At 42.1% G+C, this 27500-nt stretch overlaps 2 protein-coding genes across 2 annotated transcripts in view; one reads left to right on the top strand and one right to left on the bottom strand.

Annotated features, from left to right (window-relative positions):
* Positions 1 to 4060: 4060 nt before the first annotated feature.
* On the bottom strand, positions 4061 to 10181 carry LOC134467112 (clarin-3). The gene is made up of 3 exons (XM_063221033.1): positions 9956 to 10181; positions 6278 to 6454; positions 4061 to 4403 (listed from the first exon to the last, which is right to left on the bottom strand). Exons 1-3 carry the CDS (start codon positions 10179 to 10181, stop codon positions 4129 to 4131), a joined length of 678 nt encoding a protein of 225 aa, XP_063077103.1. The 3' UTR covers positions 4061 to 4128.
* A 3686-nt stretch (positions 10182 to 13867) lies between these two features.
* The window catches only part of ptprea (protein tyrosine phosphatase receptor type Ea), a 154172-nt gene continuing 140539 nt past the window's right edge, over positions 13868 to 27500 (top strand). The window contains exon 1 of the mRNA XM_063220858.1: positions 13868 to 13969. The gene's annotated coding sequence lies outside the window, so the exon portion shown is untranslated. The remainder of the gene's footprint in view (positions 13970 to 27500) is intronic.

Here is a 27500-nt window from a genome sequence, read left to right as displayed (position 1 = left end):
TGGGGCATAATAACATGAAGACTAATGCTGCCAGCAGGGGTCATGTTGTGAGTTGTGTCCGACATAAGGAGTGCATTCCAATATGTGACCTTGTGTCCTCCATTTGTGCTTGTGGCCTCACATTTTGCTGATGCCCCGCCTCCGTGGAGAAAACAATTAAGTTTCCCTGGAGTCAGCCTAGCCACAACAATTTTGGGGGACTAGTCTTCATTCCAGTTTGCAAATGAGAAAATGACTTTACAATTGAGCTTTTGAGAGATATTGAAATATAATGCTATTGTCAGTGATGTCATCATGCCGTATTACTTCCTGGTACGAGGCCACCTGCACAAGTGGAGGACGCAAGGTCACATATTGGAACCCACACACTGTAATGTAGTTAGTCTAGAATCTAGATCCCCTCTCAGCAGGTCTCAGTATTGATCTGATCTCTCACTGCCTTCTCAGCTGGCAGGCCCGCCGACAGAGGGGAAAAAGGGGTATGATGTTCCAGGCCAAGGCAGCTAGGGGGCCCAAAATTGGGTCCCTATTACATTGCATGATATATTGTGTAAGGGGCCATTTGAGATTATTTTGTCCTGGGCCCAGAAAAAGCTGTCAGCGTCCCTGCCGTTGGAGACGAGACACAACCCACTGCACCACTTCGCAGTAACTCAATATACACGCTGCCTTCATTATAAAAAAATGTGGAGAAAAAAAAGTGAAAAATGAAAAATGAAGTGCATCAAGATTTTGCAATATTTAGTTAACAGTACAAACACCCTCATCTGCAATAAACCACTTTAAACATTACTTGCTTGAAATTATTGACTATTTGTTAATAATGTAGTCAACATGTTGGAACATATGGCACTCACACTCCTCCAAAAAATCTTCCCCTTTAAAAGCGATGAGCTGCTTTTCAGTAGGTCGACTACTCAGGTATTAAAGCTAGTCCACCTCTAGCAGACTAGGCCAGAGATTTGCAGATGTGTTTTTCAATACCTCATCTCTCTCATACGTCTTTTTTCCACAAATAATAAAAAACTGAAATTCTGTCCCTTAACATTCAGATTGTGTTTCCGTATCTCCTACTCACACAAGTGTTTTTCACAAAGAATAAAAACTTCTTTCCCTTAGTATTTACTCTTATATCACTTCAGTATCAGAGAAGATCACATAAAACAGATTGTAACACACCTCCATCTTGGCATTCGATTCCCCAAGGACCGGGGTCCTTTGAATACCGCCATGGGACACTGCTATTTGAGGACTGCTATGGGACACTGCTATTTGAGGACTGCCAGGGGACACTGCTATGGGACACTGCTGTTTGAAGACTGCTATGGGACACTACTATTGTGAAGTGCTTGAAAGGGGCATGCACAAGCAGTAGGAGAGATTCGAAACACAAGACGTCGCCCCTGCCACATCGAAACACAAGACGCCGCCCCTGCCACCAGCTCCTTGCCCCAAGAAGCCCACGGGGGGTTAGTGTTCAGTTCCAAGGAAGTCAAGAGAAGGCAGTGAAATGGCCCTGACCTGGCTCAAACGGTAGGGCACTGCACTGTGATGCCGGGGACCCAGGTCCGATTCCCAGCCGGGGTCATTTCCTGATCCTCCAACGTCTCTCTCCCCCTCTCGCTTCCTGTCACCATCTCAAACTGTCCTATCAAATAAGGGTTTAACCTCCCTAAAAATATGTTTAAAAGGCAGTGAAATACTGCAGTAAAATAACTGTGATATTTCCACTTATAATCATGTTCTCTGTCATGCAGGCATTTGTGAAGATGGGTGGGGGGATCTTTTTTTCCTGCTTTGTTTTCATAAATGTGGTGGAGCAAATCACAAACCTTTCCCTGACAGTCATACCAGGCATTTTGTGTCCTTGTTATGATATGTAAATCTTAACGTAACACAATAGTATGACGGTGAAGAACAGTGTGCTCAGCATGTGCCTCTTATAGCCTCTTGGTTTAGAAAAGTATTTCAGTCAACATTTGCTAGGTGGCAGCAGAGAGTAACATTTGTTGCATTTGCATTTCTTGTAATATAACTTCAGTGGGCAAAAAAGAAACGCACAGATTCAAGTTATAGTCGTATTATTGATCTTTAATTTAAAGCCTTTTGTGATGAACAAAATAAAACACATTATTCTATCTAGAAAGTAAACCCATCAGACATCCGTATACTTAGTTGGCCTCAGCACAGAAAACATATAAGGGGAAGAATAACAATAAATATCAGGGGAATCATGACGACGGCATATAACTCCTAAAAATGAAGATATACACCGTTTTAAGTCGCATCAAAATGTAAAGTAGTGAATGTTTTCAGCACACATTTCAACTGACATCCAGAGGTGTGCTTCATTTGTTTCACAGCCAAATTAAAACAGCTAAATCTTTTTAGTCAGTATTGTGTCTGTGTCATACTATTAAATATACAGTAAAATATATGTAGCTTTTATACTGAGCAATTGTCATACTGTATATGGCATATTATTCCGAGTTCTTCAACTCAAGATTATTTGCAAAATGGTACCAACATTCTTTAATATATTTCACACAAGTTGATGTTAATAAGTATACAATATATAATAGAGAAAACTTTTTACAACACATTTTGTAGAAAACAAGATGAATTATGTGTATCAGAATGTGCTCGGGTCATGAAGGCAGCCGTGCATATTACAGAGGGGGGTTTAGCCAATAGAGGAGAAGGCAAAGATGGCATGACATGACACTTAGCTGACGATTTTTATCCAAAGTATCTTACAGCTTTTTAGATACAGGGTATTTGTTACAGTCCCTGGAGCAGTGTGGGGTTAGGAGCCTCACTTGAGGGCACTTCAGCCATGGATGGAGGTGTAGGGAGGACTGGAAAGCGTGGGACTTGAACCTACAACCCTTTCGAGTCCTTAAGTCCTTTTAAGTCCACCTCCCTAACCACTATGCCACGGCTGCCCACAACAATTATATGATACAATATTATCAGCAATACCAGTACTGAGACAGACATCCTAGACAGATAGACACAAGACAGCTGGATACATTGTAAAACATTGCATCCAGTTAAATGTAAAAAATAATAATAATAATTAAAAAGCAGGCCTGCTGCCTTAAGTTTTTAAGTTAACTCAACTTGACAAAGCCTCAAATTGAGTTTAGCCTTGAGTTGAGTTAACTTACAAACTTAAGGCAGCAGGGCAACCTTTTAAGTTGAACTGGCTTGCAATGTTTTACAGTATACAGTTACAAACACAGATGTGTTTTTTCGATGATTCATCAGAATCAGCCATGTCAATAAACCAAACCGGCCACCAAATCTTCAAACCAAATCTTCAACGAAACATGTCAGGTAAAAGATACAAACTTTTCCATTGTCTGAAACAAAACAAATGTGAAGATTTGATATAGCTTAAATAACGAGCGTCATGCATCTGTTACACAGGTGTGTTTTTCTCATATGGCTGTGCTGTGTGGGGAGAGGGTGAGGATGACATCATCAGCCATGCCAATCAGTACATCATGACCCCATCGTGCTCATATTCTGTTGCTTAGTTAGTGGAAAATAAGATTGATTTGCCCTACAAAGCAAAAAGGCAGTAACTGCATTACTGTTTAAAATGAGTTACTATGACTTTAATGCCATATATATCACAGTCTGAAGTTAAATAAAATGAGTCATCTTCAAAAAAGGTGGTACTATAAAGTAACAAAACTGTCACATGCACAATAATCTCCCAAAAACATTTATACTGGATTACAGTATAATTTTAAAGTCAACTGACTCAGTTTTGAGCTCTGCGCAGTTACTACCTTTTTGCTTTGTAGGGCAGATTGTGCTCAGGTGGTCATGGGCACTAGGCCTGTATATGTTACACATGTGTTACTGTCATAGGGCTGTGTGGGAGTGACAGCGAGAGTGACATTCTCAACAGGGTTGCCAGATGAGGCTGATGATTTCCAGCCCAAAAAAATGCTCAAAACCCGCATGGAAGCACTAAATCCCGCCCAATTCTATTGATTTCTATGGACAAAAATCTTTTTTTTTCTCCAAAATCCAATTTTACCCGCAGACAGCCATCCTAAGCAGCCCAATTGGGCGGGAAACCGCCCAATCTGGCAACACTGATTCTCAGCCGCGTTAGTACATGATGCCTTCATCGTCCTGGTCATCGTCTGTGGGTTTCTGCTGTGCTTTCTTCTCTGTGTAGGCGGCGTGGACGTACAGGTAGACCAGCAGTATGGCCAACAGGTTAACGGCCATGTAGGGCAACACCATGTAGAAACCCACGTGCATGACCACCTTCACGTCGCTAAAGTCCCCGGTTATGGCGAGCTCTTTAATCCACTGCACGGCAAAATCCACCAAATGGACGAGACACAGGTAGAAGATGAGGGCCAAGAAAGACAGCCCCACTGAAACATAAAAAGATATTTAGATAGATATTAACTCTTCATTACGATAGCCATATGTAAACATGTACAGTAACCTTTTAACTGTTTATTACAATATAACTATGTAAACAGATACAGTATTAACTCTTGATTACAATATTTATATACTAACAGTACAGAACTGTTCATTAAAATATAACTCAGAGAACGTTTTTGCACAACTAGGCTACATTTTTATGTGATTTTTTCTGTAGTTTTTACTTTCCCTCCCTGACTATTAACTGTGTTGTAAGTGTCTTGAAATGTCCACTATGTGTGTACATTATGTGGGTTTATGTAAGAAGCACCTTCATTCCCCCTGGGATCAATAAAATGACTGTACTGTACTGTACTGTACTGTACTGTACTGTACTGTACTGTACTGTACTGTACTGTACTGTACTGTACTGTACTGTACTCTACTCTACTGTACTCTACTCTACTGTACTCTACTTTACATAACTGTACTATACTCTACTCTACACTACTCTATTCTACTCCACTCTACTCTACTCTACTCTACTCTACTCTACTCTACTCTACTCTACTCTACTCTATTATGGACACAAGGATTGTAGTGGGGGTTGCGTTGCGTGATGATGATAAGTCTTAACTCTGAGCACTCCTTCTTTATTGCTCCCACTGTTCTGCCAACGGCATAGCTGATGGTTAATCAGAAAGCCCCAAAGCTCTCTGTTATCATTTTCCAGCACACGAGTCATCAGTTCAGGTGATTACGGAAGTTGTAAAAACAAAAATAGCTCCTTTAAAAGGAAGGAGAATGGAGTGATTTCTCATTCTGCAGTGTGGCCTGTAGTGCCATGCATGGTGCAGCGCTCTCTGTTACCGCCCAGGCCTGCATTCCCCATTTACACCACACCAGTACTGTACTACTGTAGTATGTATGAGGCAGCCCTAGGCAATAGAACACATCACTAAAAGTTTATAGGCCAACATACAATATTGTTTCTCGCACATGAGTATAAAATGCTTGCGTAAAAGTGCATGCATGTGCAAGGTCAAATAGTGTATGTACAAACTTTGAAGTGAGACTTATTTCAGATATATTGCCAAAGCTGCACCCCATGCTTAAGTACTACTTAAAGGTGCACTGTGTAATATTTGTAGTACAGGTAGTTTATTTCCAGAATTCATGCTGCCCATTCACAAATGTTTATTTATTTTTATTTTATTTTTTTTAAAAATATTTAATAGCACCATCAAATTTCAAGTATTCCTTATGACTTTCATTGGGACATTGGGACATTGGGATCTTCTCCATTGTCTGCCATTATGTTGCTTACCACTTCAACTATGTACTCTTTATTTGAATAAATGGTGTAACATGTGTACTACAAAGATCTAACCTGATGGAACTGAGCAGTCTGATGTGAAAACAAATACCCCTATGGGGATAATAAAGAATCTAATCAAATCTGTCATACGACTTGCATTTAAAGGGACACTGTGTAAGGTTTTTAGTTGTTCATTTCCAGAATTCATGCTACTCCTTCACTAATGTTACCTTTTTCATTAATACTTGCCACCAGCATCAAATTCTAAGTATTTGACTGGAAAATTGCACTTTTCATACATGAAAAGGGGGATCTTCTCCATGGTCCGCCATTTCGAATTTCCAGAAATAGCCATTTTTAGCTGCAATAATGGCAGTACTTGGGCCATACTAGAATATATTAGTTTATTACTTAGTAAACTTTCATGAAAAGATCCAATTTGACAATAGGTAACCCAGTTTCAATGAGCAGCATAGTTGCAGTATCTTGTTTGACCATTTCCTGCACAGTGTACCTTTAAACCTAAGTACTGTTGCATTTAAGTATGATGCCACTGCTCACCACTGCATCCGCTGCAGACGTACAGTCCCATTGGTCCCATGTAGGTCTCATAGGGGTTGCTGATGCTGTTGTAGAGCGTGATGAGGATGCTGCCGGCCGACCCAAACAGAGCCAAGACCAGCAGACCCAGCACAATGTACTGCAGGGCCATGGACGCCCCCGACACCTGCTCCAGTACTGTGGGGAAATGAAGTCAAGTTGAGGGTCAAGATTGTGAATAATCACCCCGACACCTGTTCCAATACTGTGGGGAGATGACGTGAAGTTGAAGGTCAAGATTGGGCACATCCCAGGAAAAGGTGAAGGACAAAAGCAGACTGTGTGTTTTAGGAGTGAGAAGTTTGCAAAAAAAAATTAACAACAAAAAGGATTTTAAGGGTGCAGACTTTTCAGTCCGAAAACTATGAAACTAATAAAAACACACATGTTCATATACAGTATAGAGAAGTGTTTTAATATATCCATCTTAACCTGTTTAGACACAGCATTGCAAATTTGCTGTTACCAAAATAGCAATGACCAAGTCGTAGTGCATTACTAATGGCCCTCTGATATGTCATAGTAGTGTAGAACTATGGTAGTTCACTTTTAAATGACTATTTTTCCCAGAGTTCCACTGGTGGAACAGTGTGCAGGTTCCTGTAGCCCCATAATAACCTGTGGTGCCATAGGCTACTTAACTATGTTCTTCTCTGATCGGAGACGAGTTTATGCATGCATGTACAGTCTACATGTATAAGAGCACGGTCCCTTCTAACTTCAGTGCTGATTGGAACTCAATGCCATGCTAAGTGAGCGAAATGCCAACAAAATAATGTTGCGTGCCAGGCTGATTGAGATATATATTTTGGTCTTTTACGGCTTTGTTGATAGGACAGTTTGAGAGGTGGACAGGAAGTGAATGGGGAGAGAGATGGGGAGGGGTCGGCAAAGGACCCGGGCCGGGAATCGAACCCGGGTCGGCCGCATGGCAGACGAGTGCCCTACCGGTTGGCCACGGCAGGGCCGCATGCCAGGCTGATTGACCAGACAGGTAGGCATGAGAAGAGCACAGCTCATAGAAAAACATACAGCAGCTCAGTATGGGAACTTGATGGACTGGTCCTTCACAAATCATTTTGAACACACAAAAACTACTCTCCAGAAACAGGAGATGCTGGCGACCTAATGTAAGAGATGAAAGAGTTAGTGCTGCATGCTTCAAGTTTCAGCGCGGCTTATGACAATGTGACAACGTTTCTGCCTCCATGTGCCCCGAAGAAGGCAGAAACACCACTTAAAGGACCAGTTCAGTCAATTTCAATATGCTGTTGTATTGCTCATGCTACCCTTGACTTGTCAGTACCCGGTGGTGCCACATTTTTCGGTGTCTTTCTGAGATATGAGCTATTCTAATGGGGGCAGCGTTTGCTTAAAAATTTTTTTTAATCTAACATAGGTCTCCTCCAAATATTCTCAAAAGGTACCGCTCTGTTTGCTAGTTGTATGTAATGTTGTATAACCTTTCTGATGTTTTTGGGAATAAATAAAAATGTTTTTTTTTTAAATGTAAACAAAGCGCTGCCCCCATTACAATGACCAAGATCTCGAAAAAAAAAAAAAAACTCAGGTACTGACAAGTCCAGAGTAGTGTGAGCATTACAACTGCATGTTGAAATTGACTAAACTGGTCCTTTAAACCTTGTCGAGTGTGGCACTTTTCTCTCTCTTGAAAGGGATTAATTAAACACACATATTCATATAGGGACACACACCAGATATATCAGAGCAGTAGGCCACCAGTCTAAAAGTTAATTGAGTGGAAAAAAAAGTGCCACACGCTGCGAGTTTCAGTTAGCCTCGCGCACCATCCTACCTATGTACTTCCGCCAACACACTTTGCTTTGTACTATGAAATGAAATGGTAGTATTATGGGATGGTCAGGACCAGGCTACGTTTCCGTGAGGTCAGTGACAATTTTGTGGCCTTCATGTGAACCAAGGCAGGCCATCAGGGCTGAAATGTCAATTATACAATACAATACAATACAATACAATACAATACAATACAATACAATACAATACAACATAATAGGCCATAGTGAGGCCTATATCATAGTTCTATATTGAAGGCTGCCAGCTTCACAACATACACCATCTTCATGAAAATATATATTCATTGTATTACAAATCTAATTTCTATGTTTGGTTTACAAAACAGGAAAATCGCGGGCTGTAAATGTTGAGCGGGCCATAGGTTCCAATCCCCACCCATGGCTTGGGGCAAAGGTGGGACTAGGGAACCAATAGCCATTCTGGCCATGCCCTCCTAATGACGCAACACCTTCAGTGTTGCCACTAGTCAGGTCAAGAGCAATGCAAGTACTTTCTGAGCTCCCGAAAAATCGGGAACTAGCAAACCAAGGGAGGCTGTTAGGGAAATGCTGTTTGGGAAATGTTAATTGTTATGCTCTTGGTCAGACCAAGTCTGGAAGAGATTTGGAAGTCGATGATAATTAGGCTAGGGAACCAATGTCTCCAGGGCCATAAGGCTGTCTTATCCAGGCCCCTGGTGTAACTTGTAATGATAGGCAGCCAGTTTCACATGAAATATAACATGTTTTGTAAAGGAATCTTGAAAATTGCATTTACAAGATTTATTTTCAGGGGACCTTGTGAAAGTGGGGTCTACTTTTGTGAAGGCGGCCACTTTCAATATAGGCCTAAAGTACAGCTGCAAATCCTGGTTTGTGTTTATAGTACGGCCCTTGGAGGAATTGACAACATTTGAAGTGTCCCTCGAATGAAAACTGATCCCCACCTCTGGCTTAGAGTAAGTGTTATGAGTCCCTACACCTTAATTCATCAGTCAACTTTGCGTTCTGGAAGAACCTGGAAAAGCATTTTATGATTGCTGTTGTGCTTTCAACGTCATTGAACTTCAAAGATACTTGTATTGCTGCCCTAGGAACAGCCTCATTGCTGGTGACAGGAAGTGCTGGCAGGCCAATGTATGGACACTTGTGTGTACAGCATACACTTAACACGGGTCATTTCACTACTCCCTGTCAGAATTCGTCTGTGTTAGTAGTCGCTACAGAAAGTTTACTGAGCTTACTAGGCTAAGATGTAATTTTATGTTGTATACGATTAATAAGAATGTATAAATATTCAACACAATAGCAAATGGAATACTTGTTTCCTCTTCCTGATATTTAATGGTTTTGCACCTGAATCAAATACATTTTTTAGACTTTTTACATAAGAACTTAGACTCTCTCAAAGCACACACTGTCAACCCTTACCTACAGTGGTGTAGTCTAAGTAGAACGCAGCTACGCAGTATACCCACCTGAACATTTTTGGGATTTCAGTATACCCACCTAAATCTGATTGATCCATTATTTAGAATAGCACAAATATATACAGTATACCCACCACAAAAGAAGTAGACTACACCACTGCTTACAGTACCAACAGCCAGAGTTTAATAAAGGCGTTTTAACTTTAGTAAGGAGTGCCTCAAAAGTTGTTTTTATCTCTTTTTTTTATGAGCACCCTTTTAACTTTAGTAAGGAGTGCCTCAAAAGTTGTTTTTATCTCTTTTTTTTATGAGCACCCTTTTTAATACTTGGACAATGATACCTGACCCAGTGAAGCATGACCTTCTGTCTTTGCTCCTTACAGTAGGCTACTTACCCTGAATTGGCCTTGTAGTGTCGATGTACGGACAAGTCTCCAACTCGATGACACCCGAGAAAAGGCCCATGATTACGAATCCAGCCCCCGCCGTATTGTTGTCCGACTTGCACAGGACAGACGTGGTGGACCAGACGTCCGACATGCCGTACCCCAGCATGGCCACCCCGCCAGCACAGCACAGGCAGCTGGACAGGAAATATAATGTCTTCTTTAACGACGGCATCTTCCCTTTCCCTGACTTTGTGTTTTTTGTCCTTTAGTGAAGAAGGTATATCCACCACCACACACGTTTATTCCTGACGACACCACCGCCGTCGACGACTAGCCTAATCCTCGACAGACTCTCGGGTCTACGGGCTTTTCATAGACTTGAACCTTAAACTGTGTGGGATGGTGCTGCACTGGACAGGAGCAGGTGATAAAGTGATGTGACCTTTGATCAGGCTGTAACGGTGCTAGGTAGCCATGGTGTTTATACTGCCTTTCCCAAACATCATAAACCACAGGGCTGATATTGGTCAGAAGTCTCCCTTGAACAGCAGGGCAGGTCTGGCCATAGGGCATAGAGGGCTGATGTTGGTCTGGCCATAGGGCATAGAGGGCTGATGTTGGTCTGGCCATAGGGCATAGAGGGCTGATGTTGGTCTGGCCATAGGGCATAGAGGGCTGATGTTGGTCTGGCCATAGGGCATAGAGGGCTGATGTTGGTCAGAACAGCACCTGCGAGATATTGAAATATAATGCTGTTGTCTGTGATGTCATCATGACATATTACTTCCTGGTACAAGGCCACAAGCACAAGTGGAGGACGCAAGGTCGCATATTGGAACGCACCCTTTGTCACTTGAGTCTCAGTGAATCTGTTGTAAAGTTACTGTCATCATTACTGTATATTTTCACTCCAACCAATGTGTTCCTATGCTGTCCGCCATTTGGGGCTCGAACCCATGACCTTCTGGTCACAGTCCCAGTTTGGCATGGGAGTCACAGGTACGAGGCCACAGAGCTAAAGGTCTTCTAGACCAGTGGTTCCCAACCTATGGGCCGGGACCCCCCTTATGGGTCGCCAAAGATCCACAGGGGGTCGCGGAGCCCTCTTGATTTTAAGGGGTTTCGTTTTAAATATATATAGCCCATGTTGAATAAAAGACAAAGCATTTAACTAATATTAAATGCATAGACGCAACAAATTAAGTAATTAAGTGCTACATTAAACATTTATTCTATATTTGACCAAAGACGAATTGAGGAATAAAATAACTAAAATAAGTTTTCGCAGGAAACGGAGGGCATCTTGTGACTCCGTCTCGTGCGGGCGCTCGCGTGGTTGGGTCACCAAAGCTTACAATAGTAAAAACATGGGTCCCTTAGGAAAAAGGTTGGGAACCACTGTTCTAGACCAACAGGTCAGAGCTTACACTGCTGCATGAAGCTTCAGGACAGGAAGGAGGGTTACTAATGATAGTGAAGTGAGAAAAGTGAAAGCCCAACTGGGAAACTCCAACTCTCATTGTCCTTGTGTGCTGTCACAAGTGCACACTGCACACAACAAAATTGCATGTATGCCTCACACCTGCAAGGAGGCAGCCCCCTATGGCGCCCGAAAGGGTGCAGTACTCAGGGTACCTCAGTCATGGAGGAGGATGTGGGAGAGCACTGGTTAATTACTCCACCCACCAACCTGGCAGGTCGGGAGCTAGACTCGAGCCGTCAACCTAATGTTATCCTGCCGGAAACTGCTAGTTGGCTTTTTTTAAATGACTAAATTTACCATTACTTTCATAATAGTTTTCCATGATTTGTTACTATACTACTCTGTTGCATACACACAAAGGTTAACATTCCATGGCTTACAGTCATCTTACAAAGACAGAGGACACTAGGAGTTTTATTTGTCATATGCATAGAAATAGACTAGTGTGCATATAAACATTAGTACCAATTCACTAGTGACTAGTGTGTTCCTCATAGCCGCTGGGTGTGTCATGCTGACGGTTGGGCGTCATGATGCCAAAGTCCCACCTCTCCCTCCCCCACTCCCTCCCCCACTCCCTCCCCCTCCCTTCCTCTCCCTCCCTCCCTCCCTCCCCTCCCTTCCTCCCCCCCTCCCCCTCCCTCCCCTCCCTGGTGATATGGGGCCATAAACACTGAGGGTAAACTAAACATTTATCACAGCCACTGATCTGAACACGCTGTCTGTATACGGAAACTCACCACAATAATGATGTAGGCCTACCGAAGAGACATTTTACACTGGACCACACGTCACACTTAGGGCAGTCATGGGTAAGCGGTCAGTAGCAGTTAGATCCTTTAGTGTCATGTGGCATGTGCCAGTGACATGTGGAAGTGGTATCATTGGCATGCTATTATAAAATAAAATTTTCACTGACTTGTTAGGTTTAGGAATAAGTTTTGGTTTAGGCACAGTTTGACATTGACATGCGGAAGTGGCATCTGTCATGCTGTTATAAAACACATTTTTCCACTGACAGGTTAGGTTTAGGAATTAGTTTTGGTTTAGGTACAGTTAAGTTGGTTTACACACATTTTTTCACAGACAGGTTAGGTTTAGGAAAAGTTTAGGGTTAGGCACAGTTTGACAAGTTTGACATCGTAGTAGCCGCTGTAACCATAGTAACCAACTGTGACATGACAACCGTGACGGCGCTTGACATGCCCGTTAACTGTTGTAATTACAGACCTAGAATACATAAATAATTAAAAATAATACTTATTATTAATAAATATGATTACACTTATTAATAATAATTAGCATAGGGCTGTGGTTAATATAAAATCAATGGACATGCCACTGCGGCACTTCCGCATGTCACTGGCACATGCCACATGCCACTAAATGATCTAACCCCCTCTGTAAGCGGTTTGGGCGGCAGACTTGTATCCCAAAGGTTGCCGGTTTGACTCCCATCCCGACCCACCAGGTTGGCGGGGGTAGTAACTATCCAGTGCTCTGCACCACCATCCTCCTCCATGACTAAACATACAGCAGGCCAACTGTACATCCAAGTCAGTTCTCTGTCTGCTGTCTGGTATATTATTATCAGAGAGTAGATAAGATATAATATATACTTCAAGAATCTCTGTAATTATTGTTCCAGATGAGAACACAGAATGGCATGGCATTACTATTTTGATATTGCTGTTATCTGTAACCGTTAGGGAATTGGTCTAGGAATCAGAGGGTTGCAGGTTCGGACCCTACCATCCATGCGTGCAGCTCTCTTGAACAAGACACTTGACCTCACATTGCTGGTGGGACTGTCTAAATAATAGCAAACGCTGTGGATAAAGACACCAAGTAAGTCACTTACTACGTGTAGGCCTAATGCAATGTAATAAAATAATGTAATAGGCTAGTTCATTGTTATTATTATTATTATTATTATTATTATTATTATTATTATTATTATAAGCCTATTATTATTATTACAATGCAAGGTAAGGTGAATTTATTTACCCGAAAATAGATTTGGTTAGGCCTATAGGTAGGCCTAAAAGTAGTAGGCCTAGGCCCAAAAGATTAACACAAAACATTATTATTATTATTATTATTATTATTATTATTATTATTATTATTATTATTATTATTATCAGGCCTATTATTATTCGTTGTATTAGTAGCAGTAGCAGTAAGAGTAGAAACAGGCCAGTGTAGTAGTGTCACTGAAGCTCGTTGGCAGTAATAAACCTATTGGCCCTGTTATGGCACTGCCTATCCTGCGGGGGTGCTATAGGTGCCACTTGCACATCACATGTCATTTGACAGCAAAGCGCCAGGCGGCTCCCTTGGCTCAAACAAGCAGAGGGGAAACAGAGAACCAGCCTTGCTCATTCGCTGACGCCGAGGCACAGCACGGTGAAATGAAATTCATAGGTCTCCTCTGATGCAGGCACACGTCGGGCGGGCTCAAATCAGTCCTGGCTCTATCAGAAATAGGGTAGCCACGACCAAAGGAATAAAGCCAAGTGTTTTCCAGTGAATGACTGGTAAGTACGCTACCTTATTCTGCACAAATTTTGTTTTTTTTAACAGCGGCATGAAAGCTACAGATTTCTGGAGTAGCTTTGGTATTATCGATTTTGTAAGTGGCGTTGGTTACGCACATTCTTGCGCTGCAATTGGACGTACCCTGGGTGGTTGCAATGGGTTGGTGACCGAGCTGTCAGTTCGTATGATGGGGCTACAGCGTAGCCTACCTGCTCAGGTATAGACTGCTGTGAACGACACGCGTATTTGTAACCACGCGACGATTATGTACAGCGGATAGGGGATACTTTGTCTCACAGTGATAGGAGAACAAATCTTCACCGTGATTACATTTGTAGCCTAAGCCGGTACATCGGGGCTACATTTGTTGACAGCGAAAGGACACCCGGTGATATTGTAGGCTGCATCTGGAATAGTAGAGCAATTCTCATATTTGGATAACTTATCCTTTGAATAATCTCCCTGGTTAACATGCGTTTGTTTTCATTGTAGCCTACCTTTCCGTGTACTACACAAGACCAACGATACGCAAACGAGCATATAGTAGGTGAGGTGGTTCATTTGAAGGAGGAAGGCTACCTACTAGTTCAGGCACGCTGCAAGAAAACCCTCATCGCTCGGCAAGATCTGATTTTACTGATCCTCTGGAGAACTTGATTGAGGCTATTTTCGCGCATGGAATGCCAGACAGAGCAATCTTGTGAACGCAATAACGCAATAGCCTACTACAGACAAATACTTGAATATCCATCTTTAGCCGATAGGCCTAATAAACTAAATTCATTTTTTGGAGCGTATTTATTCAGTATGTATCCAATATTTGTTCATCGGCTTGAGATGGTGTTGTCGTGTCTGTATACAGTAACGCTGCCCTGGAGTCAACCCACAGCCACATTCCTCTCCGCTGTTTTTCTGGTTGCCTGGAAACGTTGAGTAAGGTGCTTCTCAGAGGACGATTTGTGATTACTGAGATTTGTTTTTTAATAAAATAAAAGCAGCCCCATCCTTGCACTGATGAGCATTCTCCATCATGCCTATTTTGATGGGTCTGTATTTCTCAAATCTCATAATATCCTATAGGCTATATCTTATAGCCTAGGCCTACTAAGAAAAGGATAAGAAAAGTAATGTTGCATATCATCTTTCCTTTCACCCTTTAATTAATGAATAAAATAGAGCTAAACTGCATTATAGGATTATTAATATCTTACAAAGACCAAGCCTATTTGACTATGTTGGATTGAAGTTACATTACTGTATATAGGCCTGTTATGAGTAGCTGAGGGCAGTGGGTAAGCGGTTACTGCGTCAGATTAGTAGCCCAAAGTTTGCTGGTTCGAGTCCCGACCCGTCAGGTTGGTGGGGGCAGTAATTAACCAGTGTTCTCCCCCATCCTCCTCCATGACTGAGGTACCCTGAGCATGGTACCTTTCCTCCGCACTGTTCCCTTTCGGCCGTCGTTGGAGGCATACATGCAATTTTGTTGTTTGCAGTGTGCAGTTAACACTTGTGTGCTGTGGAGTGTTGTGTCATAATGACCATGGGAGTTGGAGTTTCCCAGTTGGGCTTTCACTTTCGCTTTCACTCACTGATCTACTGCTCATGAACAACAACAAAAAAGAAAAATATATCAGCATATCAGCTTTCCTTTTCCTCCCTTTAACTAGACTAGGACAGCCAAACTGCATTATGGGATAATAGCTTATAAAGCCCAAAGAAATCAGAAGTATCCTTTAATCTGATGGAATGCAGTTACATTACTGTATATGTGTGTAATGCAGATCTGTTATGAGTAGCGTACTGATCTACAGCCCATGAAGTCGTCTATGTCATGCTCTTCAGTATTACATGCGGATGTATTTGTGACGGAGGTGTTCCTGCACAGTTCGTCCCCTCCCTCGGGGCGCGAACCTGCCACCTCGTCAACTTCATCGGTTCAGCAATGGGAGTCACAGTACGAGTGCGCTGTGCTAAAGGGCCGGTCCGTTAGCCCAATGCTACCGCACTGTTTTGAGGCTTCGAGAGGGAGGTTTACTAATTTACCACGCCACACTCTGCTAATTGACCTCCGTTACATATGTGTATGTACTACATGTAGTAGGCAGCTATGAGTAGCTTACTGATCTAGCCTACAGCCCGTGAGGTCTATACCTAGCTCTTCAGTATTACATGCGGATGCATCATTGAGAGTAAATAGAATATATATATACTGTATATATATACTGTCAGTGGGATGCATTGATTGCCTGTGTGTAGGTTGCATGTGAGTCTCTGTGCTGCATCTATGGCCATGCTGCCCTCCGTGCTGTAGCCGAAGTGCTTTCATTATGTTCTTTGGCTACGGAGAACAAAAGAAACATCAATGTAATTTGTATACTACTGTAGCTAGCCCCTTAATGCTTGCCGTACCTAATGTGGCACGCTGTAATAGTAGGCCTAATTGAAAAGTTCACTACCATAGTACTACAATACTATGACATAAGACAGGGCCTTTGGTAATGCAGTACGACTTGGTCATTGCCATTCTGGTAACACAACAGCATATTTATAACGGCGCGTCTTAACGGGTTAATGGTCACCAAAGCCTATTATCTCTTTAACATTAAAAATTGTTATACTGTCAGAGGAAAGCACAACACATCACTGCATGTTTTGTCATAGCATACGGTTTGACTGTGGTGAGCCTTGTTAAGTAGCTTGAGGACATGTTTCTCTAAAGTTATGGAGGGAGACAGTTGTGGTCACAAGTGTCACAAGTAGTCCTGGACCAGCCATGTAGACCCGTTCGCAATTTGGAGTTGGGGGCGTTTCTCACTGGAATTGAGTTAGTGGGTCCCTAGACATTAAAAATCACGGAGGTGCTCGTCCACCATAGTGCCAGATTTTTCACAATATGGCCGCCAAATATGGCCGCCATCGCCTATGACAAAAACCTGTGTTTTTTTACTTTTAAACTGTTTATACACATGCCATACATCAATTCTGACCATTTTTTGGAGAGGAAATCATTTCTGACAATTTCATGAGGAGAATGTGTGATTGTGACCTTAAAAGGTCATTGCCAAGGTCAAATTTGCTATTCTGAAGAATGTCAATAGACTTTCATTGTAAAAATGAGAAACAAATTCTCAATTATGGTATGAGGAGTTATTTGCTGATATTGCCATGATTATTTTGTGTCAGTATAGTGTCAGTATTGTCCTTAAAAGGTTAAGGTCACTGTCAAGGTCAAGGTCATGTTCCAGGTATTTTCCCTATTCTGAAGAACTCGGCCATGTGCTTGCCTATTAGGTCATTATTAAGAATAAGGAACAGCCACTATAAATGTAAATCTAACACTTCCACACAGTCAGAGGACAGGACAGCACATGCACGGCAACAGTCAACACAGATAGGAGCCCCCACTAGAAGAGAAGTGTGTCAGACATCACAAGAGTACACAACTTCACTGCCTCTTTCAAATGCTTGTGCATAACAATCAAAGCGGAATAAGGCGAACACCATTGCATATGATGCTTCCCACAGCAAAAGCCTTCATATCAAGAACCTTCTCACAACTTTTCACAGGATTGGTTCATGTTCAAGCTACCAGATAATCAGATCTGACCAGTCTTCTTGCTAGCTATGTTGTGGAATGCTCGAAAAAACGACAGAAAACCATACCAAACACTTTTACAAGGGAAGATTATACATTGGCAGGTATCCAACTGTGACTATGCTGACAAATCATCACTTTCTAGTACCAAGGGTTCACACTATGCAGCCTTATTACTGTTTCAAGATGCTTCAGTGAACAGACACCTTCAAAAGTCTCCAGTGTCGGGCACAGAATTAAGCCAAGCTGATGATATACTGCAGAGGAACCATGCCAAGAGGTACCTGATCATGCAAAGCCAGTGGTTCGACCAGCCCTACCACCAGACATGCTGCTGCATCCTGAAAACAAGCAAGCAACATTACTGCATGTTGCAACTGCAAAAGGTTTATCAGCAAAGCATGAATTCTTGATCAGCCTGATTCGCTCTGATGTGTCAGGAGGAGACCTTTTGATGCGGGCTGCTGTACACACACTTGTCTCATCTGCTGTGGTGCCAATGATGCGTGCTGGCTTCCTTCCTATAATACCAAGACCCATTACTGAGTGTGCCACTGTCAGACACTGCCTATCCAACTTCCGGTGTTCGCAGACAGATGAACCAGGCATCAATGGCAATTTGGTGTGATGAAACCTGCATGAGACGGAGCACTTCAAGGATCTCTTCCACTGTATTGGCCCTTTCCATTGGACGCGTGTTATTCTCAGATATCAGGGAAAATTGCCTCGAGGTTCTGGCCTGGATGATGCATACAGGCATTGCACACTTCACTGGCTGCAGTTGCCCAGAATTTGAGTTTGAGGCCTTGATTGAGCAAGTGGAGAGCTTGAATCAAGACAAGTCAGAGCTCTGCCAATTCTTTGAGGTTTGGCTGGATTTGGCGGCCATCATTAAAAATGCTGTTGTCTCTGAAAGAGAAGGAAAATGAATCAATATGTGGCTACCATAACGTCCTATGCCAATCTTTGCAGTACGTAACTGCATTAATTACCTATGTTATGGGTCATGGTATCTTGAACAAATCAAGGTTCCATTGCTTTTCTGTAGGTCAGTGGGTTGTGCAGGATCGCCATTGCTAGTTCTGTGCTGTGGGAGGTGGCATAAAGGTTGAGCAGCATTCAGAGAGTATTTAAGGGTCATGGAGGACACTTTGTAGTAGGAGCCACACGCAATGTTAATGTTGCAGCAAAGTTTGAGCTCTTTCCATCAGATTACAATGATCACTGATGTCCTCAACTTTCTCACCAACAACACCACTTTGAAGCGGACAGAATGCCACCTCCAACATGCACTGAGCACCACTCCACGCCTTACATTCAACTGAAATGTGTCATTGTTGCTAGACGTTGTGGTTGATCCGCAGAATCCATACTCAGTGACCGTTAATGTACCCGTTCCACTGCACAATCTGCTCAGCAACCAGGTTGTCACACCTCGCCTGCGCAACCGTCTCCAAAGCTTACTTGCAAGCTTGTCTTCAGCTTATACAGGAAGGATAGGTTAGTTCTCATGAACATTAGATAAGTGGAATGTTTCAAAAAGGAATCTTCTGCAGTACAAAGATCAACCATAGAAGACACCAGCAATCATCGTAAAGGAGCAGAAGTTGGTCTCATCTAAAGACATAGCTGAGGCACATAGGAGGATGGACATTGCTGATGAACGGGGCATGAGTATTCAGCAGATCTCATTATGTCCTTTCAGCATCACCCCTTTTAGATGGTGACCTTCCGTTCATTGTTAACAAGTCAAAGCTTGTCAGTGAAATTGAGCCTCACTTTAATCTCACCCAATGAAGCTCTGAGTCTACTTATTACCCTCATGTTCGGGTAGACTTCATGTCAAAGATCCGTCAGATGCCTCTGGCAGAATTTAGGCGCTGTCATCAATGCCATCATCAACTCAGCAATATCCCTCTGGTGACATCCAGAGCTCATCCATCTTGTGACTCCTACATTGAGATGTCATTGAATAAAGGTGAGCGCATGGGGCGTACCAACTCAACAACAGCCGTTGACATCATTGGCATGAACGGACTAACACCAAAAATACTGAATCAAACCAAGATATCGCAAAACACGCCCACTCAATGCAAAAGCATGTACTCAAGTTGGGTCTCCTAAGGGGGCGTTGTCCCCTACCTCTTCTTTTCTTTTTGAGGTGTTTTCGCAAGACGTGCTCTACCACCATCTACAGTGCTAAGGGGACATTGATTCTCAACCTCAGGACTCCGAAGGTCTCCTAACCGAAGGTTTCCTAAAGGGACGTTCACCCGACGTAAAGTGGATACCGGAAAAGAAACAAAATGAAGCTTCTTGTTAGATCCATCTTCTTTGCTAACACCCATTCCTCACCAACTTGATAAGTTCCGGGCCTCTGTGGAGAACAAGTGAAATCCAGACGTGATTTATTGTCAAACCAGAGGCAATACTACTGTCATTGTCAGCCCTGTTGTTGTTGATGATGAGGTGCTACCAGCAAAGTCAGCTGATGGTGAAGAGATTCCAGAGCTCTTGAACTGCGTTGATGAGGCTTAGGCCAGGTTGCTGGTGCATGTTGAGTGGGCTGTTCGTGTGAAGCAGTGCAGAAAAGTTGTTATAGACTCAAATGATACAGACACATTTGCATTGCTTCTCCACTACAGCCCATATTTCCAAGAACTTGGTATGCAGGAGATTTGCCAGCAGTATCTGGTTAGATGCGGAGAATGCTTCCCCTCCATCAATTAGTCTCTCATCTTGGAGCATCACTGACAAAAACTGTGATCAAAGAACATATCCTGTAAGGAGATGATTGCATGAGTAGGGGGGTTGCATGAGGTTGGGACTAAACATGCAGCCATGGTTTCTGATCCAGTCCAGTACTTGCTAACTTTGGAGAGGCCAAAATATTGACCGAGCAAGATGCAACATTGGCTGGGAAGTACTTGGTGCATGTCTGGGCTGGGGCCAGATCAACCACAACAGCTGTAATATTTGATGATCACAGAGTAGAAATGTACAGCAGTGGTGATGGAATCAATGCTCTTCCTCCCATCAGTAGTGCTATAAGAGGGCACATTCAGAGAGGGGCATTTCTAGCTTAAACAAGCCTAAGCAACATGGGTGGCAGGAGCACACACCTCGCATACTCCTGCCATTAAAATGCCTGAAACCGTGATCATAAGTTGTGCTTAAATTATGTAAATGTGCAGGACAGTGTGAAAATCGCAAATGCTGCTGGAGTTTCACGGACTATATTTTGCCAAGGAAAAATGAGGAGCCATTGTAAAAACACATCCCACTCAATTGCATGCATACACAAATTCAGTACAAAAATAGAAAATACTGTGTGTACATTATGTGTTATCTTCCACCTTAATTAATGTTACAATGTTCCACCTTAGTTAATTTATTGTGTTTTGGGCTTAATTTAAGCCTTAGCCTATGCCTTTATCATGACATTTATTCATTAAATGTTTATGATATGATGGTCCCTAAAGTGTTAAGAAATATTAAATGTTAGAAATGTTAGATTTACATTTATAGTGGCAGTTCCTTATTCTTAACAATGACCTAATGGGCAAGCACATGGCTGAGTTCTTCAGAATAGGAAAAATACCTTGACCTTGACATTGACCTTGACCTTTTAAGGACTATACTGACACAAATAATCATAGTAATATCACCAAATAACTCCTCATGCCATAATTGATCATTTGTCTCTCATTTTTACAATGGAAAATGGGTCTACTAACGTTCATCAGAATAGCAAATTTGACCTTGGCAATGACCTTTTAAGGTCAAAATCACACATCCTCCTCATGTAATTGTCAGAATTGAATTCCTCTCCAAAAATTGGTCAGAATTGATGTATGGCATGTGTATAAACAGTTTAAAAGTAAAAAACACAGGTTTTTGTCATAGGCGATGGCGGCCATATTTGGCGGCCATATTGTGAAAAATCTGGCACTATGGTGGACGAGCACCTCCGTGATTTTTAATGTCTAGGAACCCACTAACTCAAATCCAGTGAGAAACGCCCCCAACTCCAAATTGCGAACGGGTCTACATGGCTGGTCCAGGACTAAAGTGGTTGATCTGTGAAGAGAAGTTCATTCAAAGCAACTGAGGACATGAACACGAGCTCTTTCCCCACACATATGCAGTATATGGACAGCAGCAACCTTGGGTGTTTTGAAAGGCGCTATATAAAACGAAGGTATTATTATTATTATTATTAATACGTGTATGTCTACTGTAGTGCTGAGCCAAGAATTGTATTGAATTAGAGATGTAGTTGGCTACATTAACACTTCCTTAGTGTAAACCCCTCTGCTATGTAGACCTGACCTGATTGCGGGAGATTGCATGCTATACATTGTTTGGCCTTAATAACTTTATCAGTACATCCTGTGTAACAGAGTTTGTCTTTAGTAATGGAGCTCACTGTTTTACACAACACTCCGCATGGGCATAGAGAGGAAGACGTAAACGAGTCTGTGTCTTTGGCTCTGGGGATCAACAGTTACTGCACTGGTAATTGGCGATTGTGTAAAACTGTGAATGTTACTTGCTTGGCAAACTAGGTCACCCCACGATAAGGCAAATCATTTCTCAATGAAGCTCATGTTTCTCCTCCAGTTGAATGAGATAAGCTTTCTGACCCTGCTGTGCTGCCGTACTTATCAATCCTACATGCCTCAACTCTCTGAGGCCCAACAGGAAGTGAGGTCATGAAGCTCCAGAACCAGGAGGCAGTGGGACACTTCCTGTTTCCAGGCCCCTGTGTCAGGAAACCCACCCGGGTCCCTGCTGCTTACTATAGTACAGTGGGTCCTCATTCCGGTCCATACTGCTTACTATAGTACTATATAGCAGTGGTTCCCAACCTATGGGTCGGGACCCAACCTGTGGGTCGCCAAAGGTCGACAGGGGGTCGCGAAGCCCTCTTGATTTTAAGGGGTTTCATTTTAAATATCATATATAGCCCATGTTAAATAAATGACAAAGCATTTAACTAATATACGCACAGAAGCAACAGAATGGTAGTGCTATTAAAAATGTATTCTATATTTGACCAAAGACGAATTGAGGAATAAAATGACAAAAATTAGTTTTCGCAGGAAACAGAGGGTATCATGTGACTCCCTCTCCTGCAGGCGCTCACGCAGATGGGTCATCAAAGCTTACAATGGTAAAAACATGGGTCCCTTAAGAAAAAGGTTGGGAACCACTGCTATATAGTACAGTGGGTCCTCAGTGAATAAGGGCAGGCGTTGGATTTTAGAGGAGGCCTAAACGTTTGCACACACAATATTTACCGTCTGGGGATAGCCAGCCCTTCAGCTGTGCAAACATGAGAAATGCAACCTTACCTGGTACGCTCAGCTTGCAAAGTGCACAGGACAGGTCCTTGTACACGTCAAGCTTTCTCCCAACCCAATTGCAATTAATGGAAAAATCAGAGTGCTTTTTAAAAATAGTATATATTTGTTTTTGGGCATTTTAGCCTTTATTTAGACAGGGCAGTTGAAGATGGTGACAGGAAATCAGTGGGAGAGAGAGTCGGGGTCAGAGAGGGACTCGAACCTGTGTCCCCATGGTTTGGGCATGCAAGCCCAGATGTGATGCTGTGCTATAGTGCCCCCTAGGGCTGCACAATTAAACGAAAATAATCGAAAATCGTGATAAATTAGTGAAATCGAAGTCGAAATTTTCATCGTGATTTAATCGTGGCAATAGTGACCTACTTTTGAGAGCATCCTTGAAGCCAGAACATACTGACAGGCTGGTGTTTCTAGCGAGAAATCTGTCCACCTAAGTTTCATACTATTGCCTTTACATAATTATTACAATTCATTTTATATTGGTCATCCCGTATATAGTTTATTCTTGGTAATATTTCATCTTGTTATAATTTCCCAAAAAAATTTGCAAAAAAATCAATAATGGTGATTAATAATCGTGATTACGATTTTGACAAAAATAATCGTGATTATGATTTTTTCCATTATCGTGCAGCCCTAGTGCCCCCTCAGAAAAATCGGAGTGCTTTTAGAGCATGTGCATGTGTCAATACATCTGAAAGGGCCTCAGGCTACAGAAATAAGGCACGGCACTCAAGAAGCAGCTCACCTGTTAGAGCGCGGTGGATGAAGGAATTTGAAGAATGTTTTTTTTTCGCTTGATGTTGAATTAAGTGGCTTAGTCATGCACGTTATCCGAGTCTCACCTCAGTGCTTGTGCTTGCGCAACTCGACAGCTGCCATGGCGAGACAGCTATGTGTCCTCATGCACACACACACACACACACACACACACACACACACACACACACACACACACACACACACACACACACACACACACACACACACACACACAGAACCAGCAAAGTCTCCCTCCACACGCAAACACATGTTGTGCCACCACAGAAGTTTGTCAACCATCTGGCGGACTTGGCACACTTCAGCTTCATGGGGGTTTGTGACTTTTGAGGCACCCGTGTTGCAGACATGCGTTACGTCCGCATGTGATGAGAAGTTGAGTTTGACTTCACACTTGGTCACGTCGAAATTATGTGTTGTTTAGGTCGTAGGAAGATATAGCAAATGTTTGTGGCGTTTGTGATGACTCAGGCTAAAGATCTTATATTGAGGTGATTAAAGGGGATATGATAGCTGAAAAAAGGGAACAGACATCTGCTCAGAGTTGAGAAAGTGACTCAAGGAAAGAAGTAATAAGGGCTCTAAATTAACACCAGCCAACCGCCCAAATGCTGGTGAAATTTCAGTTTGGCAGGCAGAAAAGACCAACTTACAAGCCCCTTTGACCCATTAGTGAGTGTGTGTTTGGCTAGAAAGATTTACATCTACAAGCCGTTTTGGCTGGTGGTGAAAGAAGTTAATTTAGAGCCTTGGAAAGAAGTAATGGTCTCTGGAAGTATTACACATCTACAGGATTATCCCAGCTCCATTAAAATCATAAACTATTTGTTTGACTCCCTATTTTATCAGACACACTTCTAATAAAATAACAATAGATGATTATGTCCAATTGCTCAGATGCAGCGTTTTTAAGGTTTGGCAGTTTTACAGTTAGGCAGTACTTATATTATATCTTCTTAAATTTGGAGGCAGTCTGAATGTTATTTTATAAAGCTGCCCATCTATCTACATTAGTGGCAAAAAACATTTGTATCAAGTGGTTTAAACTAACCTCATAATGTGCAGTGTTCCATCAGTAGAACGCTGTACCATTTGTTGAAAAGCTTTACTACCATGATACTACTACACAACTACAATATTACAGACTGAACTGATACATTACAACTTGGTCATTGCCATTCTGGTAACAGCAAACGTAACAGGGTTGTTGTATGTCTACTGTATGTCTTTGCTGTGAGTGAAAAGTAGGTTATGGAAGGATATCTTAGGACATAAAGCACAGCATCAAAGAAGGGTTTTGTTTTGTGTGTGCCCACGTTGTGTCCCACACTAACAGTTGTGGACATACTCAGAAGGACGCCGGAGCCCTGAGTACCAGCGAACTGAAAAGATGTATGGAGAATCAGGATGACTGGAAGCAATGATGGAAGGCTCGTCTGAGGACGACCTAGAGAGAGAGATGTTGTGTTCCACTCTGGGAGTGACTGTGTGGTGTATTGGAAGAATAGCCAGCATTGAGTCCTGCATATGATATGTGATATTAAATTAGCTAAAAAGAAAAATGAAGGATGGCAAATTACTTTATGTTGTTTGCCAACATCTCCTTACTCCTGAGGCGTTTGTCCCTCCGTGTGTTTTGAGAGACGGTCACCTTTTCGTGCTACTCTGCAAAGGTGAGCTTTGAGTTCATGGTGGCCCAAAGTGGGTTTGTGTTTCATTGTGTTTCCTGTTGTGGTGTTGGCCAGATGTGTCTATCCAGAGTGACTCGGGACATTGGAACGACAATTCAATCATCACATGGATTTACTTTACCACAAATAAGAAAATATTTATATAACCTATATATAACACACACACAAGCACACATACACACACACACGCACGCACGCACGCACGCACGCACGCACCCACGCACACACACACACACACACACACACACACACACACACACACACACACACACACACACACACACACACACACACACACACACATTTTGCGTGTCAGGCAAGTTCCATGAAATACAGTATATATGTGCATCCACAAGCGTTGTAAAACAATACCAGAATAAGCACCTCGTAGCCTAAAGCCATCCAGGCCTTGTGATCATACCCACCTCATAGCCTATAGCTCTTCAGGTCTTGTGATCATACCCACCTCGTAGCCTAAAGCCATCCAGGTCTTGTGATCATTGGTGAGACTATGATCTCACCTAGGAAGAGCAGACGCTGAACATTTGTGCAGAGCAGATGTGTGAGATTGCAGAATAGGATAGCGTATGACAGCCACCCGCGATCTGTGCAAAGCTAAAATCTATCACCAGCGCAGACCCAAAATATCTTTTTCTGGAAGATAAAAATAGAACTGGTTTGAGCCTCTGTATGTGAGAGTGATTGTGTTGCAAATAATTTCATGTTCATGTTTTTATAGCATATGCTAACTTGTATAATTCACCACATCACCTCAATCGTAACCATTATGAATGAAAACAGCTTTAATGAATGTGTGAAAATATAAGGCCAAGAGAGGTGTTTACTACATGTGAGCATATACAGTAGGCATTTAGTCTTTTTTCTACAAGAGAGTAATATTTTATTTAAGCACAGTACATTAAAAATACATCAGCCTCATGGAATCATGCCCTTTAAAGTATTCCATTTGTTTTATGAAACAGTACAATTCAAGAAGTCCTTTAAGTGTTTGTTTGTTTTCTCTTTGTGTGATGTACTGCTGCTGGTAGTGTTTATATTGCAGCTACAAATACCTGTCCAGACACAAAGAGACTGTGCACACTGGAAAACATTGCAGCCAGTTAAACGTGAAAAAAGTAAGCTGCCCTGCTGCCTTACGTTTATAAGTTAACTCAACTCGAGACTTAACTCAACTCACAGCTTTCTCAAGTTGAGTAAACTTAAAAACTTAAAGTAGCAGGGCAACTTACTTTTTTACGTTTAACTGGCTGCAATGTTTTACAGCAGAGTTGCTGGGTTATTATGATCTATTCTGTACATTATCCCTCATATGAGTATACATCAGGGCTGCACAATTAATCGAAAATTATCGAAAATCGTGATAAATTAGTGAAATCGAAGCCGAAATTTTAATCGTGATTTAATCGTGGCAATAGTGACCTACCTTTGAGAGCGTCCTTGAAGCCAGAACATATTGACAGGCTGGTGTTTCTGGCCAGAAATCTGTCCACCTAAGTTTCATGCTATTGCCTTTACATAATTATTACAATTCATTTTATTTTGCTCATCCCATATATAATTCATTCTTGGTTATATTTCATCTTGTTATAATTTTCAAAACAATCTGCAAAATTCAATAATCGTGATTAATGATCGTGATTATGATTTTGACCGAAATAATCGTGATTATGATTTTTTTTTTCCATAAGCGTGCAGCCCTAGTGTACAGTACTGTAGATCAGCGGTCTCCAAATGGCAGCCCACTGGCCCGCCATGAGGTTGGAAACAATGACAACATACAGTGCCCTCCATAATTATTGGCACCCCTGGTTGAGATGTGTTAAAAGCCTTAAAATAAATTCAGTGGGGGTTGTACAAAATATTAACACCAGGGGTGCTAATAATTGTGACACACATTATTTGATGTCAAATAATTATTTCTTTATGTGGGATTTTTTCCCCACTGAATAAATGCACTTGTATTGAAGGTTGGATTTTTCTCTTTTTTTCCATTAAGGTCCCATATTATTTAGAAAAATAAATAAATAATTGGAAGCTAAAAAACACATCTCAACCAGGGGTGCCAATAATTATG

Source organism: Engraulis encrasicolus, chromosome 17 (genome assembly GCF_034702125.1).
Source record: "Engraulis encrasicolus isolate BLACKSEA-1 chromosome 17, IST_EnEncr_1.0, whole genome shotgun sequence".
In the NCBI taxonomy this organism is placed as follows: Eukaryota; Metazoa; Chordata; class Actinopteri; order Clupeiformes; family Engraulidae; genus Engraulis; species Engraulis encrasicolus.
Note: the sequence above shows the minus strand (reverse complement) of the source record. Positions and strands in the feature narration are given on the sequence as shown.